General features: G+C 43.8%; 1 protein-coding gene across 1 annotated transcript; it reads left to right on the forward strand.

Moving 5' to 3' along the window:
• Positions 1–1,541: 1,541 nt before the first annotated feature.
• tmem200ca (transmembrane protein 200C, genome duplicate a) lies at positions 1,542–19,052 on the forward strand. Its single transcript, XM_085762725.1, is given in 6 exon segments — positions 1,542–1,755; positions 4,474–4,646; positions 12,343–12,574; positions 13,800–13,981; positions 17,622–18,693; positions 18,695–19,052. Coding segments are annotated over 5 exon segments (1,626 nt in total). The 5' UTR covers positions 1,542–1,755; positions 4,474–4,542; the 3' UTR covers positions 18,731–19,052.
• Positions 19,053–20,007: the final 955 nt, after the last annotated feature.

A 20,007-nucleotide genomic window follows, 5' to 3' on the forward strand; every position in this document is an offset into this window, starting at 1 on the left:
GACCCGCATTTAAAAAACCTGCGTCGACCCGCTGATGTTAGTAGGAAAACGGCTAGAGTTTGGGCCTGCAGCTTTGCACGGGTTCAGCCGTTTAAACAGTCTCTTCACCTCTCCTTCTTTGATTTGATTTGATTTCTATAATGGAGAGAGGCGTGAGAGGTGTGGGGGAGGGTGGCACTTGGGTGTGGGGCTGTGTAGGTGATCCAGGTTTGGAGGAGCTGTTGCTGATCGATGGCTGGTGGTTGGAGGTGTGGGGGATATCAGGTCTGTCCCATTGTCTTTCAAAGCAGCAGTAGAACTCGTTCAGGCTGTTGGCCAGGCGTAGGTCATTGACAGAGGGACACTTGAAATACTGTACTGGCAGTATGCTCCACATTATTTGTGACAGAAGGAGCAAGCTCTTTAGTTGATTTTAATTGTGTAAAAAAATATTTGTTTGTTCTTGTTATTGCATGAAAAGTAAAACACTCTAAAAACGTTGGCTATTTCATGTGTATGTTCTAATTTTTATCACATTTTCATTCACGTATTCCTGAGGTGAGTCTATTATTATTACAGTAGGGTCTTGATAAAAGGGAAAAACATCCTTGAAGTGATTTAGGCACCCTGAGTGGTCAACAAACAGCATAATACCGAACAAGCGCTATACACAGTTTTCAAGTTTCCACTCTACTGGTCCACCTATTCAACACATGAAAACCACCACTAAGCTACCTGTTTGCAATGGTTATCATGCCAAACTGTTCACTAGAGATGTCTACCAAGTCAAAAAAACAAACTAGAAATTGCCCACCCGTTCGATTGCGGGAGGCCAATTTTGGGGTCTTGGCTCATGGACTATTAATGACCTTGTCTTCTTCTGTGGTTGAATGGTAGCGGCTGAGTAGCAGCTCCATATTCACACAGCAACAGGGGTGGAGACAGCTGCTGACTCCACAGGACATCAGTCCAACCTGAGCATCACGAGAGAAGCTATTTAACAGCGGTTTGTTGGTGAAATGCAGTCTGGGAGACAGAGTGGAGTTTTTATTTCCTCAGTCTGAAGCAGAAATGTCTTAACCATATTTTTTTTTACAGTGCACAGTTCACCTAGAATTCACCCATGTTGTACAGCAGGTGTGAGTAAGGATGACAGACTCTTTGATGATCAAGAGTTTTTGATGTTGGGGTGTATGGGGTCTCAAAAGGGACAAACTTCCTCAGATTGTACAGAAATCTATTGTTCAAATGCAGCCCAGCTCTGTCTCCTAGCAACAGCAACATCCCAGAATCGTGTGACTGCCGGTCCACGATCGGAGCACAGAGGAGGACTAAAAGACAGTCAGGACTGGATCACTGTACTGTCAGTCTAACAGATATAGACAGACGGCTTGTGGGACAGACAGGGGGACAGTCAGACTGGTCCAGAGAGACAGAGACAGACAGACACACAGACAGACAGACAGATGGATGGATAGTCGGAGGTAGAGTGAGGTGTTTTCAGCAGCGGCAGTGGGAGGAAGCCGTCTCTCTGTCTCCACCTGTCTGTCTCTCTGTTGTAGGAGGACCTTCGTTTACTCCACATCGCCGCAGAAACACTGAGGGGGCGAGAGAGGTTTAAACCAACAGAGAGAGAGGTGGGAGGAGCAGCGGGGGGAGGGGAGGAGATTTAAACCTCGGAGCAGCAGCAGCAGCAGCAGGAGGAGGAGGAGGAGGAGCAGGACGACGAAGATGAGGAGTTAAGACAAGACACATGAACGGATAGAAGCTCCAACTGTGAGAACAACAATACCTTCTATTATGTTCTACTGTGGTGTGTGTGTGTGTGTGTGTGTGTGTGTGTGTGTGTGTGTGTGTGTGTGTGTGTGTGTGTGTGTGTGTGTGTGTTCTGTGTTGTGGTGTCCATGTGTGTGCTGTTATTGATCAGTATCGGTCCGTATTCTGCAGTACTGATTGATTTGCTTTGAACAGAACAGTATTGATCGGTACTTATGATAAATGATCAATACTGACAGATACTGATCTCTAATGATCAATACTGACAGATACTGATGTCTAATGATCAATACTGACAGATACTGATCAGTGTTGATTTTTACAGATCAATACTGACAGATACTAATCAATACTGATGGTTATGATCCGTATTGACACACTACACAACCTAATAGTCACCTGTCTCATAATTATTGATCAGTGCAATTTGTCATCCAATTAAGAACTGACTGTCAGTACTGATCAGCGCTAATCATTTGTCAATGTCGAATACTGTCAATACTGATCAATGCCGATCAAAACCATACAACTTTTCTGATGTGTCATGTTTGCTGTGTGCTGTGTGCATGTGTGTCATTGCTGATGAGAATTGATGGAGTATTGGTCAGTATTCTTCAGCGGTGAGTGATTAGCTCTGCTGGCTGTATTGATGATCAATACTGAACAGGATGGGCAGCAGTGATTAGTGATGAAGTGTATTGATCAGTGTGAAGCAGCACTGATTGACTAAATGAGTTTGGTGAGTGCTGATTGTTTTTTGCAATGCATGGATCAATACGTAGCAGTATTGGCTGAGGATTGGTCAGTATTCTGCTTTAGAGATCCATAGACTGACCAGTACTGATCAAACAGTGATACACATCATCATACTGTGTCAATCATACTGTAATAGACAGATAACAATCTGTACTGATGAGTATTGAAACACAGCATACTGATTGGATGATCAGTCCTGATCAGGGTGAGGGGAGCAGGTGCAGAGCTGTGAGTCTGGAGATTAAAACACTCAACTATGACAATGGTCACTACAGGTGAATAGGGTAAAAAAAAATTAAATAACAGATATCACCATGAAACTTCCCAAGTTTATCACTTACATTAAGACAAATATTTTTTGTATTACAAGTTTTGTCAAATGTTATGTTTAAATGTGTAAATGAGGCAATATCTGATGAAATATGCGCTAATTTGCATACATTTCCAGAACCGAAATCTGAAAATTGGATAAAGCCCCTTTCAAAATTCTTGTTTTATTTTGTTGACATATTAGAGTCAGAAGTTTTTACAGAGGGGATTTTGGATATCTCTTTTTATCACCCTGTAAATGAGAAAATACTGCCACAAGCCCTAAAAAAAATCCAATTTTGCCATGTTTTTAGGAATAAAATGTTGTATAAATGAGGCTGTGAATGATATATCAACAATCCCCTCTGTAAAAACCTTCAGAATATAGACAGGAATGAAACTGGAAGGTTTGGTGTCTGTAAGTGCTGCTGAAGTGGAGATTTCAGGCTCAGAGTCTGAGGAAATACACATTTTGAGAAAACGGCCTTTAAAGACTTGTCCTGTAAAATAGATTGTTAATGTAAATCATACTTTTACGATTGGTTGCGGATACAAAGGAAATGACAATTTTTGGAGCCTAGATCATTGTTCAGGAGAGAGAGAGCTTTACAATGATACCTGACATGACATGGGTCAGATAACAAGCACAGCACAGTATGTCACAGTAGCTGTTAACTTTTAAGGAGAAATCTACTGACGATAGAAGACAAAATGAAGTAAAATAAAAACCTTAATGTGGATTTTCTACCATTTCTTTTGAGTTTTCTGAACGAATACATGTTAAGGAAAAAAAATAGCCCAAAATCTTAACATTGATCACTGCATGAAAAAACTGTGTTTTTGCCTGTAGAGTCTCGCCAACAATGTGTCTGTCAAAGGATTAGCAGTGTATTATGGGAGGAATAGAATAGAATAGAATATTGTTATTGTTAGTGTACAGCAGGTAACAGCAATATGAGGAGTGCTTCTCCTGGTTGCTGCATTCAGTAAAACAAGAATAAAAAACAATAAATAAAAAAAATATAAAACTCAATATACACAGATAATACATACAGTTATTAGCAGTCACACATATTGTCAATTTTTTGTGATGTTGAAGGACGTGGTACTGTCTGAAGGAGGTTCATGATGATCTGCATGAGTCTTCATCAGCAGACAAAGGGAGTAATGGAAGGCAACACAAGGCAGTTTTATTAGTACAGTTTGTCTCAAAGGTCTTTACACGACATCATAACAACATCCTCTGTCCTTAGACCAGTGGTTCCCAACCTTTTCTGGCTCATGACCCCATTTTGACAGCACAAATTTCTGGCGACCCCGTCAATCAAGACGCTCCGGATCAGATATTGTTATGCTGCATTTTATTTGAACTCGATTTAAATTTGAGAAAGTGAAAGTATAGAATACAGTTGTTTAGGATTGTGTGTTGTGTTTTTAATCATCATTTTAAAAAGAATAATAATTTGTTTAAAAAAATATTTTACTTTTCTACTTTTTTTTTAATCAATTACTAGACATTTCAGGGGACCCATTTCCAGGAGGAACCTCAGGGTGAGAGATACAGAGGAGGGATCTCTCACCCAGATGTGTAATAAATGTTGTGTACAGACAAGAAAACAGTTTATAACGTGGACGTGTGTGTCTCTCTCACAGGACGTTGGTTACTGAGTCCAGTTGGACACAGCTTCACCTGCTGAGCCGCTGTGTGATTCCTGAGCGGTGATGATCGCAACTGGCGGCCTCCTGCGCATCAACGCCCGGAGACAGGACTCATTGAAGTCCAAACCACATAAACCACACACACACAAGAAGAAGAAGAAGAAAAAGTAACTCACACACACACACACACACACACACACACACACACACACACACACACACACACACACACACACACACACATACACACACAAACACAAACACATAATGTAATACATACTGATGTTGTAACAGCTGGGGCACCATCCACATCCAATATAGGACAGCAGGACAATAAATGTAACTAACTAGAGTATAAATGCAATTTGTAACACCCAACAAGATTAAAATGCTGACTATATTGCATTTCCAGCAAAAAAAAAAAAAAAAGAATGTGTGGGGCTGCTGAAGTGAATCAGATTAAAGGAATGATGAGGTAGCTGAATCGATAGCGGAAAAGCAGAAGTCGTGAGCTGGAAACTGAATGAGCTAAAACGGTTTAAAAAGCTGCAGAGTTGCTGAAAAGGCAGAAGGAGATCCTGAAGCTAAAGTGTAACAACTGAAGAGTTGGAGAAGCTGCAGTCTGAACCTGAAGAACCTGAAAAACCTCAAACCTCAAAAATACAATACAGAGACAGAGACAGCACAACAAACAGGTCAAATGTAAAAGCAAAACTTGAGGTTAAGCACAAGTTGTTTTGTCTGACCCTGGCAGTGTGTGTGTTGCGTCGCCTGCCAGAGGGCAACAGTTCAAACAAGTGTTGGCTGGGGTGTGTAGTGTGGAGTGCTAAGTGATGTTAGTTGTGTAATCTGGCAATGTGTTCTGGAGGTTACACTGCAAAAACTCAAAATCTTTCCAAGAATATTTGTCTCATATCTAGTCAAAACTAATCTCTTTCCACTTAAAATTAGACTCATCACCTAAAAATTAACTTAACTAATAATATATAACCCGTTTTCAGATCATTTTCAGTTGTTTCAAACTAATTTTCACTTGAAATAAGTAGAAAAATCTGATAGTGGAGCAAGTTTTTCTTTCTTAAAATTAGACTCAATCTTATTACAAGCACAAAAAACTTGCTTTCACTGGCAGATTTTTCTACTTATTTCAAGTGAAAATTAGTTTGAAACAAGTGAAAATGATCTAAAAACAAGTTAATTTTTAGGTGATGAGTCTCATTTTAAGTGAAAAGAGTTTAGTTTTGACTAGAAATTAGACATTTTTACAAGAAATAAGACAAATATTTTTTGCAGTGTATATGTTGTTCTTCTCTCTCCGGAGCGCTTTTCTGTCTGCAGCTGAACAACCTGTACACCACACTGTGATGCAATAGGTCAACAGGCTCTGGATGGTCACCCATCAGTCACTCAGCTCCCATCCCGTCCATGCAGACTGGAGCAGGGTGAACATCACATGTGCTCCTCAAGTCCAGAATTAGCTCTGAGGTCTTTGTGGTGTTTTAATGCCACGTTCTTCACTGAGCACCACTCCACACTCTCTCTGTGTGCTGACTCCTCACCTCCTGATATCACTGTATGCTTGTTACATCAGCAGATTTAATAATAGTGTGAGATGAATGAGCTGGTGTGCAGTCATGGGTCCTGAGAGATTACATGTGTCTCTCAACAGTGGTCCACTAAAGCTGCTGTATTATCTTTGCATCAGAGGTATACCAGTCCCACATTGGCCTACAGCACTAAACACACTGCTGATATTATCAAGTCCACTTGTCTTAAAGGGATAGTTCACCCAAAATTCAAATTTCACTCATTATCTACTCACCCTCATGCCGACTATACGAGCTGTGAGAATTTTCAGAGTCCTCCGTTCCTTCTCTGAGTTACGGGGGGGGGGGGGGGTCCGCGCAGCAGTATTTGTCCATATAATGGTTGTCAATGGATACCAACTTTCTTTGTCCAAAAAGACACACCAAAAAACATCCAAATACCTCCATACTGCTCGTCTGTAATGTCCCTCTTGTATTGAAGCCCCGACATGAGAAATTGTTCCGACACAGGAAGAGCAGTGAACCAAGACACTGGGAGCTTCCACTACAAACAAGCTTAAAATATAGACTTATTTAAATTTTTTCGGAACAATTTCTCATGTTGGGGCTCCAATACCAGAGGGACATTACAGACGAGCACTATGGAGGTATTTGGATGTTTTTTGGTGTGTCTTTTTGGACAAAGAAAGTTGGTATCCATTGACAACCATTATATGGACAAATACTGCTGCGCGGACCCCCCCGTAACTCAGAGAAGGCACAGAGGACTCTGAAAATTCTCACAGCTCTTAGTCGACATGAGGGTGAGTAGATAATGAGTGAAATTTGAATTTTGGGTGAACTATCCCTTTAAAGTTCATTTATTGATACATTGGCAAGAGAAGAGCAGGTTATTTGTGCAGCACTCTTCATACAGAGGTGATTTAAATGTCTTTATGAAACAGTTGTAACTTCTGCATCTAGTCTGTCGGCACTTTTCTGTCGTATTGTCTCTCTGGCTTTAGAAACAGCAGCAGTTCTGCCTTTTTTGTGATCATTTTTCAATTCTTCATACAGTTCCATCAGCAGCATTTGTTCAGCTGCTGAGAAAAACACAGCCACTCTGACTTCCCCCTCTCTGTGACTCATTTAAACATCTTTTCATTCATCCGCTCATTTGGGCTCCTCATAAACCACGGGTGCATGCGAGGCTCTGCAGCTCTGTCTTGAGTCAGCATTATGTCAGTGGACTGTTTTCACAAGCTGGAGGTAAAGAGAGATAACGATGAGGCTGGTTGAACCCACAAAGAAAAACTTGTCAAGGCAAATATCATTTGTGTCGTGTTGCATAACAAATTCAACTTCTCCATGAATAACGACAGACAGATAGTTCCATTGCTTTTGGGTTTTTTTACTTGCTTTTCACACACACAGACAAACATGAATGACAAACATTTGTAAACTAAGCCACGCCCCCAGCAGGCAATCAGCCCATTGACAACTGCTGGGACGTAGTAAAGGTGCGCTTGGTTTGCACACCAGTAAAGCTGCAACACACTCCCGGCCGATGAGAGTGACTCCAGTCAGCTCATCACTAAGAGAGTTCAAGGGGATAAAGCAGCTGTACCGGTCTTCTCAATGTATTCCTGGAAGGAAGCATAACAAGGCATGAGCGAACTTTTCCATCCCTCCCCATATAAACTTCTGTAATTCGGCCAATTCTCCAGAGGTGCTTCGGCATTTTATCCTCGTAGATTAACACAACATCTCCAGTCTTTAAGTCAGAAGGTCTTTTAACAGAAGAGGAGATGTGTGCAGATCTTAATTCCAGAAGATATTCTTTTCGCCATCGACACCAGAACATGTTCACAATCCGTTGTCTATATCTCCAACGTTTTACCAACTGGGCTTTACTCACGTCAGGAACCGCTGATGTCATGCTGACAGCTGGGGGGAGCGCTGTCAGACGCTGACCAATCAAAAAGTGAGAAGGAGATAGTGGGACAGGTTCTTCACTGCTTGTGTGGGTAAAGGTGATGGGGCGAGAGTTAACAACAGCTTCCACTTCAGTCAGAATGGTTTCAATTTCTTCATAATGTAAAGATGCCTTACCAACCACTTTACGTAAGCAGGTTTTCACTGAGCGGACCAGTCTCTCCCACATTCCGCCCCACCAAGCTGCCCTTTCCACGATGAATCTCCAGGAGATGCGATTTCCTGCAAAGAATTCCTGGACTTCTTTTGATGACAGAGAATCCCATAGCACACTCAGTTCCACATTAGCTCTTTTGAAAGTCTTTGCATTGTCTGAATATATAGTTTTACAAAGTCCTCTTCGTGACACAAAACGTCGAAAAGCCAATAGGAATTTTTCTGTTGTCATATCAGACACTAATTCCAAATGGATAGCACGAGTTACTGCACAGGTGAAAAGAGCAATATAAACTTTATCTTGTGACTTACAGTACAAGGGTCCGGCAAAATCCACACCTGTGTTCTCAAAGGGGGGAGCTTCTTCAATGCGAGACGCAGGTAAGGGAGCAGAAATCTGCTGAGCAGGTTTCACTTTGTGTTTACGGCAGAGGAGGCAGGCATTTACAGTTCTCTTTGACATCTGTCTTCCTTTCAGTATCCAGAATCTCTCTCGCACTTGATTTAGAGTATCTTGCAGACCAGAATGCATTACTTGTTGATGACATCTTTTCACTATCAACTCTGAGAATTTATCATCAGAGGGAAGAATGCAAGGATGCTTTTGTTCGAATTTTAAATGAGCCATCTGTAATCTGCCTCCAACTCTTAATATTCCTTGATCATCCAAAAAAGGGTTAAGAGACTGGATTTTAGACTGAAAGGAAATTTCTTGACTGGTCTTTATCCTGGAAATCTCCTCTTTGAAACTTTTCCTCTGCGTTACCTGAATCCAATACAGCTCCGCATCAGAGATTTCCTCCGCTGTCAATGGTCCAAGACGTTTTGGTTTCTCTTTAGCGTTGTAGATGAATCTGTTAATCCAAGCAGTCACATGTAAAACTCGGTTGAGGTCACTATAATTTTTCAACTCCAGCAATTCCATTTTCACAATATTTTCAGAGTCAGTAATTTTTGCAACTTCCATGACTGACACACTTTCATTTACAACTTCATCACTTACTTGTGGTTCAGGTTCGTGTTCACAGAACTGTATTTCTCGTTGCTTGAGCCAGGTTGGACCTGTCCACCACAAGGAATTGTCTTTCAACTGATTAACACTGATTCCTCTAGTCGCAACATCTGCAGGATTATCAATACCGCGGCAGTGACTCCACTGTGCCGGGACAGGCACATCCTTGACAGGATTAAGATTAAGAAGCTTGGTCATGTGTGCATTAATAACAAGATCCTTTCGGCCAAACCTTTTTTGTAGCAGTTGTATGGCATTATCATAATTGGCTTCGGTCATCGGCAGTCCTGCGACCACATTTGCAGCTGCTCCCGTGAGATACGACCGTAGGTAGCTGAACTTGTCCGTCTTCGTCAGGCTGGGATTTCCATGCACAGCCGTCTCAAACTGTCCCCAAAAATGCTGCCAGAGGCTAATATCCCCTGTGTATTTCTCAATCACAAGTTTGGGCAATTTCACGTTTTGACGCTTAACATCCACTTCAGAAGATGTCACAGAGCTTGCTTCTCCTTGCGCTCTCCTGATCACTCGCTTTAATTTTGTCTTCCGCTTAGTTATGTGTTCCTTATATTCCAAGGATCTTGAAACTTCCTCCTCCAAGTCATCCGTCTGCGTCTCCTCTTCGATTTCTGCATCAAGGTTATCCAACAATTCTTCTTTTAATAGCAACTGTTCCAAGAACTCCTCAAGTAAATCAGGATCCGGTGATTCCTTACTGAGTTCCTCATCAACCTTGCCGATTAACTTGGTTGTAGACCCACGGACTGGGGTTCTCTTCTTTTTCAGTCGATCAGCCATTGTTCTTTTCTTTCTTCTTTATTGTCATGCATCTGAGACTTTTCATCTCTTCTTACCCCCTCATCCCGGGTTTCGGCATCAAAATGTTGCATAACAAATTCAACTTCTCCATGAATAACGACAGACAGATAGTTCCATTGCTTTTGGGTTTTTTTACTTGCTTTTCACACACACAGACAAACATGAATGACAAACATTTGTAAACTAAGCCACGCCCCCAGCAGGCAATCAGCCCATTGACAACTGCTGGGACGTAGTAAAGGTGCGCTTGGTTTGCACACCAGTAAAGCTGCAACATGTCGTCCAATATCACAAATCTCCTAAATTCCCCCTTAAAAACACGAAACAACATTCAATTCAATAAATTCTAAAGTAACATCTGTGTGTGCAGTAAAACCCCTTCATTAAATGCTTTTCTATCTCAGCAAGCTTCCCAATCCCTTGCTGACCCAGATGACACAGACATGAGGCATGAGGAAGCAGGAGGACTGCTGAGACAGCAGAGAGGACACAGCACAAATAGGAATTAAAGTTATTAAGTTAACACATATACACACAAGTGAAGAAATGGATCCATCCAAATGTTCAGAGGCTAACAGTATAGATGAGACAAGACTGACAGGTCAGTTAGCACCATAATGTAGTCTGTCTTATTCATGTTTTTCATTTATTTGACTGGTGGTTCATGCATGAACTTTTCCCCTCCATTTTCATAATGGCAAGGCAAGGCAATTTTATTAGTATAGCCCGTTTTTACAAACAGTTTGTCTCAAAGGGCTTAACATGGCATCACAACAACATCCTCTGACCTTAGACCCTCACATCCACTGAGGAAAAACTCCATAGAAAAAAACAGGAGAAGCAACAGAGGAGGGATCCCTCACCCAATAGATGTTGTATGTATACAGACGAGAAAACAGTTTATAACACAGATTATGCAAAAAACATGTAAATTATTAACAAGAGTTAATGGAGGCAGCTTCTGGTGGGAGGAAAGGCAGGGAGAGCAGGCCATCTTAATGGGAGGACTGGATGGTAGACTGGTTCATGGGAAGGGAGGGCAGGCCGGTTTAACAGCAGGGGAAAGGGGGGGGGGGGGGTTGGTGCAGACTACAGAGAGATGGAGCTCCAGTGGATCTGTTGAAACACAGAGAGACTGCGAGACACCAAGGCCAAACTACAAAGTGCAACAGATAGTTCAAAATGGGAGGAGAGGAGGAGGAGGGAGAGGAGAGGAGAGTGAAAACAGTAAAAAAAAAAAAAAAAAAAAAAAAGACCAGCTGAGTAAACTGATCTGGGGATGAGAAGCTGCATCTGAAGAAGTTATACCCCCGCCCCGGGCCTGGACACTAGTGGTGGTAGGGAAGCTTCAAGTCGCCTGATGAGGGAACTAATCAGTTGAAGATCCAGATTACAGTAAGACAGTCTGTAGCCTATTTTAGAGGTGGTGCAGGGGTGGAGGTGGGCTGAGAGTTTTACTGAAATGACGGCTGGATGACAGCAGAGACAGAGAACTTTTAAATCTGACGCTAATGACTGATTGGTAGAAGAGAAAGAGGATGGCAGACTGTGACTGGTTGAAATAGAATAAGGGTGGAGCGAGAGGATAGCAGGAAATCAGGGAAAGGGCTCTGAGGCGTGCTTAAAGAGATAGTCTTCCTGTCTGAACGTTGCTTAGCTTCATTAGTCTGACTGTGGACCACGCCCACCTGTAGCCTACCTCCCACTGTAGCTCCCACTGTAGCTATCTCACCCTGTCCTTATCCTCAACCTCCTGATACTCTGCTGCATTGGATTGTATCAGTCATCAGTTTGATGCTCTGACTACATGTGTTGACACAGTGGTTAGCTCAGCAGACAGGGCTGCTGCAGTGCTGGAGGCAGTCTGTTCACCTCACTTCCATCATATCTATTGTGTTGTATTGTCTTCAACTGAATTCAATTTCAGCTTTAGGCCATAGCTTCAGCTTGGTAATGGAAAAGAAGGAGGCTAGCTGTGCTCAGCCTTTTGTTTCACCTGCTCTTCTCTCTGCTCCATCATGTCAGCTCTCTATTCAACCTGCTCGCTGAGCTCTGCAGTTTCCTCCTTAGCTGAGGCTCCTGTGGCTCAGGCTGTTAATGATGATCACTGAGTCTTTATTGTCTTCTTTATTATCATGTCTTTCTGAGCGTATAGGCTACTCTGAATAACTGTTTCTAATGCAGCAAAGCCAGTGAACATTTTCAAGGTGAACATCTTTAACACACACACACACACGCACACACACACACACACACACACACACACACACACACACACACACACACACACACACACACACACACACACACACACACTGTGCTGATGTAACATTTGAGTGTCTCCTGAACCAACAGGAGAAGTGAGGTGGTGGTGGTGAAGGGGAAGCTGAAGCTGTGCTCGGTCTCGGGTCTGGTGGCGGCGGTGGGGATCCTGGTCCTGCTGGTTGGTGTTGTCATGGCAGCGCTGGGCTACTGGCCCAGGGAAGGACTGTTCTTCAGCTCCCAGCCTCAGGAGAGCAGCGCCATGGCCTCGGTGTCATCCAGCACCTCCACACCTGCACCTGCACCTGCACCTGCTGGCAGCCAGGTGAGCTCCAGACTGTCAGACCAGGAGGCCAGGGGAGGGCTGGTGGGCTGGGTTAACCTGGGTTCACACACAGGCTATTACAGGTTGTTTTTTTTTCCAATTGCTAAAACACAATTTTGCAAACTAGCCTGGTTTTATCAAAATACTGAACACAATTCACAAAACCACACACCCAAACTGCAGAAGCAGATCCTGCAAAATTAAGCACTGCAACCATCAAAATCAAACTTTTCCACCAAACACCACACATTTTATTCATATTACCAGATTCTTGTCTAACCAATTACACACTGTTGGGCATAATGAAAAGCACTCTCATCTTTATGCTTTGCCAAAATAGTTCAAAATGTAGAGAATTCTTCAGATTGTTCATGCACAGAAATATTTGCAGATACACACACATGCTGTTGAAACATTTATTCTTTTATTTTTTACCAAACAGGTCAGTGCAACATATGCACAGCAGATAGATTTACATTGGAGTGAACAAAACTATGCTCACAAAACAGAAAATGAAAACATAGAAAAACTCTGACTCTTCCTCCCCCTCCCTCTCCTCTTCCTCTCTCTGCAACGTCTTCCATTGTTGTTGTATAAAATAGGTGGCCTTTTACGTAGTGCTTACTGTATTCCTGATTGAAGTGGTAACATTTGTAACCATTGAGATGTTTGGTCAGGTGCCACATACAGTATATTGGCCAGTTGGCTCATGTAGTGTCATTTTGAATGGCAGTGTTTTGAAATGACCAACACATGACTTTGTCAGAGTGTTGTGTCTTTTGCAGAGAACCGTGTTCAGTGCCATTTTGAATTGCAAAATGTGTGTAAAGCAGAAAATGTGTTCAAAGTTTTGTAGACTAGAGAAGAGCTTTTGCTCTCTGTGTGTGAGTTTAAATGTGTGTTATGCAGCATGTCATTTTAGTGTGTTAGCAATTGGAAAAAACGGTAATAAAGGCTACAATTCACCAATCCTCCATAAACGCCTCACATGCACATAGTTCACCAGGACAAGCTCTACATGTGGACCTTTTTTGTATTGAAAATGTATAAAGACTTTAAACCTCTATAATGTTAAAAGTCATCGTCCTGCTCAGTCCACAGCAGAGGGTCATGTAATTCTTCCAACAGGCAGTGGTTCAGCACAGTGAACCTTTTTGTTGAGAAACAGATTTTAATTCTTACCATATATCAGCTTTTTGATCTGAAAATGTCTGAATGTTTTCAGGGAGGAAGGAAGGAGGAGGAACTCCAAGGAGATGAAGGAGATGACAGAGCAGTGAGTAGTGATGAGAGATGGGGAGGAGACAGAGGAGGAGGCGGTGATGGAGAGAGGTTCAACCAGACAGAACCTTTCAACAGGACGGCCCAGCATCCTCCACGAGGCTTTCTGGAGGACTTCCTGGACAGGTAAACTCTGCTGCAACATGAGCCAGCTCCTTCAGTAGGTTGTAGAAGAGCATCATTCAGCCAATCCTCATCTACTGCTGCATAATGTTTCTACACCATGCTCTCAGTCATCAACCAGACCAAATTAACATACATCAGGCACCTTGCCTCCAAAATAATATTTTCCCCCACCCAACCTCACAGAACTGAACAATAGATCCATAAATGAAATCTCAATAGAACAGGACAATACACACCCACTTAACCAATACACCATCCCAATACCCTCAGGTCGTAGGTATCGGACACTTCAACTCAGAAAGGCTCTTGTGGGAATAGACCCCACGGACATTCTTCTCCCCTTTCTTCTTTCTTCTGTCACCATGTCCATCCACTGTTCATGATATGTCTGTTTCTGTGTGCTAACTGTGATATTCTGTTTTGCTGCTCCGTGTGTTTATTTGTATGATGTCCTTTATGTAATGTACAGTCGAGTGGAAACAAATTTCCCTTCTGGGACAAATAAAGTCTGAGGGCCCTAGTTTCTTAGACCAGGTGAAGTCTAACATCAGCGCAGCTTCGCCACGCCAACGGGGTGTGGCCCAGGTCCATTTCGCAAGATTGGTGGTGGGCCACGCAGTCAGACTTAGACCAGCGCAGCCCCTCCCCTCGTCCCTCCCACCGGCGCAAACGGCAAAGGGGGAAGAGAGAGGGCGGGAGGGAGACAGGAGGAGGAGAAGTGGGATTAACACAGCCGATTCGGATCTTCACCAATCAAAGGAGCTCCTCTCCTCACCTTTAACTGCACCGCGGGCGATGCGCACTGCAAGTTTGTCATTTTATACTTTGACATGGACGGAGGAGACAGCGACGCCAGAGGCCGAACCTCTCCCAGGAGGAAACAGCTGTTTTGGTCCGGAGGTCCGAGCTCAGAGTGACCAATAATGAGTTTACTAATATACTTAACCAGGATTGATCTGATACACTGAGAACCCCTGCCCAATGTAAGAAACAACAACTAATAAACTAATAAAGAAACTCACATTTATTCAAACCCTGTGTAAGCAAGATGAGAGGTGTACACTAATCACAACATAAACAAACATGCGGGATGAAATCAGCTTAAAGGACGCTCTCTCTCTCTCTCTCTCTGTCCTCCTCTCTCTCTCTCTCTCTCTCTCTCTGTCCATCTCTTTTTTTCTCTTTTTTCTCTGTGATAGAGATGCTGAGTATACTGTAGTAGGCTATATACTGACTATCTGATACCGAGGCTGTTGTGGTGGACTAAGAGAGATGAAGATTTGTGTTTTGTTTTTCATTACGGCTGCGTGATGCGGTCGCTCGCGCTACTGAATTAATAAGTAAATAAATAAATAAATAAAGCGATCATCACAAGGGCAGAGAGCATATCTCAACACGGCAGCGACATGCAGTCATCCACCCTCAGTCCTGCTTTTGGGACATCCACAGCTGCTTATCAGTGCCAGTTCGTCCCTGCTGTGAACTCAGGTGGAGTTTCCATTACGCGTGCCACAGCCTTTGATCTCTGCTTTGATCTGACGTCAGATGTGACGGGACAATCTATATAGATATAAATTCACGTGTTGATTCCGTTAGTTGCATTAAATAGTGGTTATTGTGGATATTTATTGCATTGAAATGTGCCTGGAACTGTGGAGATCTGCCTGTGAGGTCTTGGTGACGTGTGTGCACTGCAGGTCAGTCAGCCAAACTTCCACTGCACCTGCTGCGCTCCGCCCTGCGCTGAGATTAGACCTGGTTGGAGGTGGCGAGCTTTCAGCGCAACCTCGGCGGGACATTTTCGCACAAAACTTCCACTGCACCAAGCAGAATCTGTGACGCCTCCCCCTGCTGCGCGGCCACGCCTATCTCAGCGCAGCGCGATCTGCCAATCTTCCAATCTGACTTTGCGCTAGGCTGCGCTGGTCGAAACTTGCATTAGACCAGCTGCGTTACCTTGCGCCACCTGCGCTGCGCCAAGAAACTAGGGCCCTAAGTCTAAGCTAAATCTAGTTCCTTTGAAGGGCTGCAAAGTTCTGAAGTGTCCTGAAGAACGTTCCATTCTATTATAGAGGTTTCTCCGATTTTTCCCTGTTAAAAGGGTTTTCCATGGAGTTTTTCCTCAGTCGATGTGAGGGTCTAAGGACAGAGGATGTTGTTACGATGCCATGTAAAGCCCTTTGAGACAAACTGTTTGTAAAAACGGGCTATACAAATAAAATTGCCTTGCCCTTGCCTTGCCTTGCCTATAATTGTTCTCCAGATTCTGTAGGTTCCTGTTGTAATTCAGATTGCTGCAGGTTGTGATGATCATTGTTGTATATTGCATATACTAACATACAGTATAGCTCCTCATAAATAAAATAACATACAGTGCAAAAAAAGTACTGAAACAAACAAACATTGTTCATGTTCACATATGTGGAGCCCTACTCTAGGGTTTAATGAGGGACGAGGATTTTCTTGAGGTTTTTTAGGTGGTTATAGTGTCTTGTTTATAATACGTCAGCTGCTCTTTGTGGTTTCTGTGGTCCCCTTGTTGTAGCTGAAGTTGTTCTAAATCCTTCAGGCAGTTGTGGTGGTTAAAACTTTTAAAGAAAACTGTGTTTTCCCTTTCAGCTATCAGTAAGGAAAGGTGGGGTGGCCCTACTTTGTTGGGAGGTCCTACACTAAAGATTCTCTAACCGTCTTTGCCTATACTGTCCTCCCGATTTGTTAGGACAGCGTAGGGCCAACCCCTCAACCAATCAGGAACCCCCAGACCAAAATAGATTTGATTGGTCAATGATATTGGGAGCTGTAGGCTTGTTTTCAAAACAAAGCCTACCTCAGCTTTAATGGAGATGTTCTGCTGGTTCATAATAAGGCTCTGGTTCTCATTAGGGCCACGGGGCAATCAAAAATCGTCCGGCTTTGCCCCGGGCACTGGTCCCTGCAGCTATTTCATAGCTGTAGGGACCAGTTGTAGGACAAATTATATATCAAAACGTGCGGTTTGATCGGGATCGGTGTGCTATTACTTTTCTCAACTTGGTTCTTTTAGGTGTTTTTTATCCTTAACAACTACTCACAGGGTTTACACTACTAGTCACATTCACCCATTCACACACATTCATACAGGACTTTTTTCTACCATATAAATACCAGTTAGGGTCCAGTATCTTTCCCAAAGACACATCACATGTGGAGTGGAGGATCTGGGGATCGAGCCACAGACAACTGGTCCACCACCATGAACAGCGCTATTATACTGTAAATGCAGTCGATTCTATTCCTTTGGATTTCTAACACATTTTAGTGGTCCTTCAGGTGGTCCTCGTATGGGAGGTGATTCTGGTAATCTCTCAGGTGGTCTGTTTGATCCTTTGAGGGTTTCAGTGGTCTTACAGTTATAATAGCCTATTGATTCAGCTATCATTGTGTTTGTGAAAATAAATCAACCTGCAGAGTTTCTAGTGGAACTGATGATGTTCTATAATTGTTGTGTTGCTGATTGTCATCGTTCTTGTTCTTTTAGTAGTTTTGGGGGGTTCTTACAAGTCCTATATAGGTAGTTCTCGTGGTTTGAATCACAGTGGCAGCAGTTACTTTTTTCTCATAATCGATGTAATCTGATTGGCTGTGTTGAATATCTCTGCAGGTATCTGTACTCTGATAGGCTGAAGGTCTTCGGTCCTCTCATCATGGGCATCGGTATCTTTCTCTTCATTTGTGCCAACGCTGTCCTGCATGAGAACCGGGACAAGAAGACAAAGGTCATCAACCTGCGGGACATTTACTCCACCGTCATCGACCTCCACAGCCTGCGCAGACCCCACAGCTCCTCCTCCGCCCCCCACCCCTCCAACAACCCCCTCAACGGCCTGGTTAACTACGTCCAATCAAAGAGCCTGGAGTCCAAAACCAGGGTTTACCCCGCCTCCATGATGAGCAGGAAGGAGGGAGGGGGTGGGGATGAAGGAGGGGGGATGTTGTCAAAGCAACAGCTGCTGAGAGGGGGGAGAGGGGGCAGTGATGGAGGAGAAGATCCAGTGTTCAGTATCTTCCAGGACCACCCAGACCTTCCTCCCCCCCTCTCCTCCTCACCCGCCTCCCACAGACTCTCCCTGCCCCCATGCTTCACCCCCCCCTCCCGCTCCTCCTTCTCCTTCACCTTGCCCCTGCGCCACCCCCGCCCCCCCGTCCCCCACAGGAGGCACTCGGCCCGGGCCAGGACGCACTGGACCTGGGAGGACGGAGGGAGAGGAGGGGAGAGGGGGGGGTTTGGGGGAGACATCAGACAGGAAGACACGAGTCCATCACCTCCACTGTGCTCCTCCACCGCCCCCCCACCCAGACCCTTCCAGGAGAGTCCGTCGGTTCTGTCCTGCACCTCCCCCAGCTTCCACAGGAAGGCAGCGGGAGGCTCCCAGGCCCTGCTCCTCTCCTCCTCCACCCTCACCCACTCCCACCCGTCCCTCTCCTCCCTGTCCCACCTCTCCTCCTCCTCCATGCCCGGCCCCCCCTGCAGGAGGCACAGCCTGCCGTTAGGCGCCGTCGCCGCGGGTTACAGCAAACTCATGCACGGAGAGGGCGAATCGTTCGAGTCGACCGATACGTCATCCCATAATGTGGCAGCGTCAGAGGAGGTGACGTCATCACAGAGGAGGTACTCCAACATGGAGAAGCTGAGGATGATCTCACAGGTGGATTCTGGTCCGAGGCAGGAGGAGGAGGGCTGAGGAGACGGGACAACCAATCAGGAACTGACTCAGTGAGTGACAGTTAAACTCTGAAGTCATGTGACTTTTTAATGACATCAGCATTACATCACAGATTTCTCTTGAAGGATTTTCACAACAGTTACAGACTGTAACCAGATCCCTTATTAAGACTGCTCTGATGATGATGTTGGTGACCACCACAGCTGCTGGACCAGATGATGAAAGGAAAATGACCATGTTGTAGCAATAAGGAGTCTTCCAGATCAATGAATGAATGATGGCACAACATTGTTTGGATTAATCAGCTGATCACACAGACATGGGAATGTTTTTATACTGAATCATGACACAGACGCCTGCTGAAAGAAAGGATCCATTCATGATTCCTCAGTTTGAAATCACATTTTGCCAAATAATATGTGAAACAAACAAACAGGAAGGTCAACCATATGAGGAACTGTTGACCAGTCACTTGCAGTAGGTGGCACAGGGTTCAGATGTGTTGTTTGTAACTTGAATGGTTGAACTGTGAGGAATGGCTTCACATGATGAACTCACTTTCAGAGGAGTAATAACATGTGATACAGATATAATCTGAGGATGGTTGGGTCTCTTCACAGACAGAAACCTGAAGGACAGACCTCTGACTCAGACATGAACATTGAGCAGTTTCTGTTGCACTTTGATCTTATGAAATGAAAGTTGTAGCCACATGATGTCTTCCACTGAGAGCTTATATCGCTTCCTCCGAACAGCACAAAACCTGATCAGACCATTTAAACCCTGAAGGTTCCACAACTTGACCTGCATCGTTTGGATGGTCTGACACATTTTCCATCAATGAATCCTAATAAAGCACATTAACTTATGCCATGTGGTCCCGTCTTTGTCTCCTTATCCTGGTTCAGTGTTTCTGTTGTAGTATCACTACGTGACTCAGAGCTGATGTGTGCACAGGAGAAAATCCTTTATTTTCACATATTCACTGTTTGTTCCAGATCTTCACAGAAAACACTGAGCGTACATTTAATAATAGTCAGATGAAGTGATGAGAACAGAAAGACCTTCACTGTGGGAGCAAACAACACTCAGCAGGGTTCAGTCTATATTTACTCCACATCTGTAGTTCACTTCCAGGTGTCTGGAACAACAACATGCACTAAATATTCTGTGTTTGTCATGTTGTGACTGAACAGCTGTTTTCACTTATTCTCCTCTGATTGGTGGCGTCGTAAGCATCAGGCTTGATTAGTGCCAATGAGGGTGATTTGTCTCTTTATGGCCTATGTAAAGTTAAAGGGATAGTTCACCCAAAATTCAAAT

The sequence above is a fragment of the Trachurus japonicus genome, chromosome 20 (genome assembly GCF_045865225.1).
Source record: "Trachurus japonicus isolate A0001 chromosome 20, Traja_1.0".
Taxonomy (NCBI): domain Eukaryota; kingdom Metazoa; phylum Chordata; class Actinopteri; order Carangiformes; family Carangidae; genus Trachurus; species Trachurus japonicus.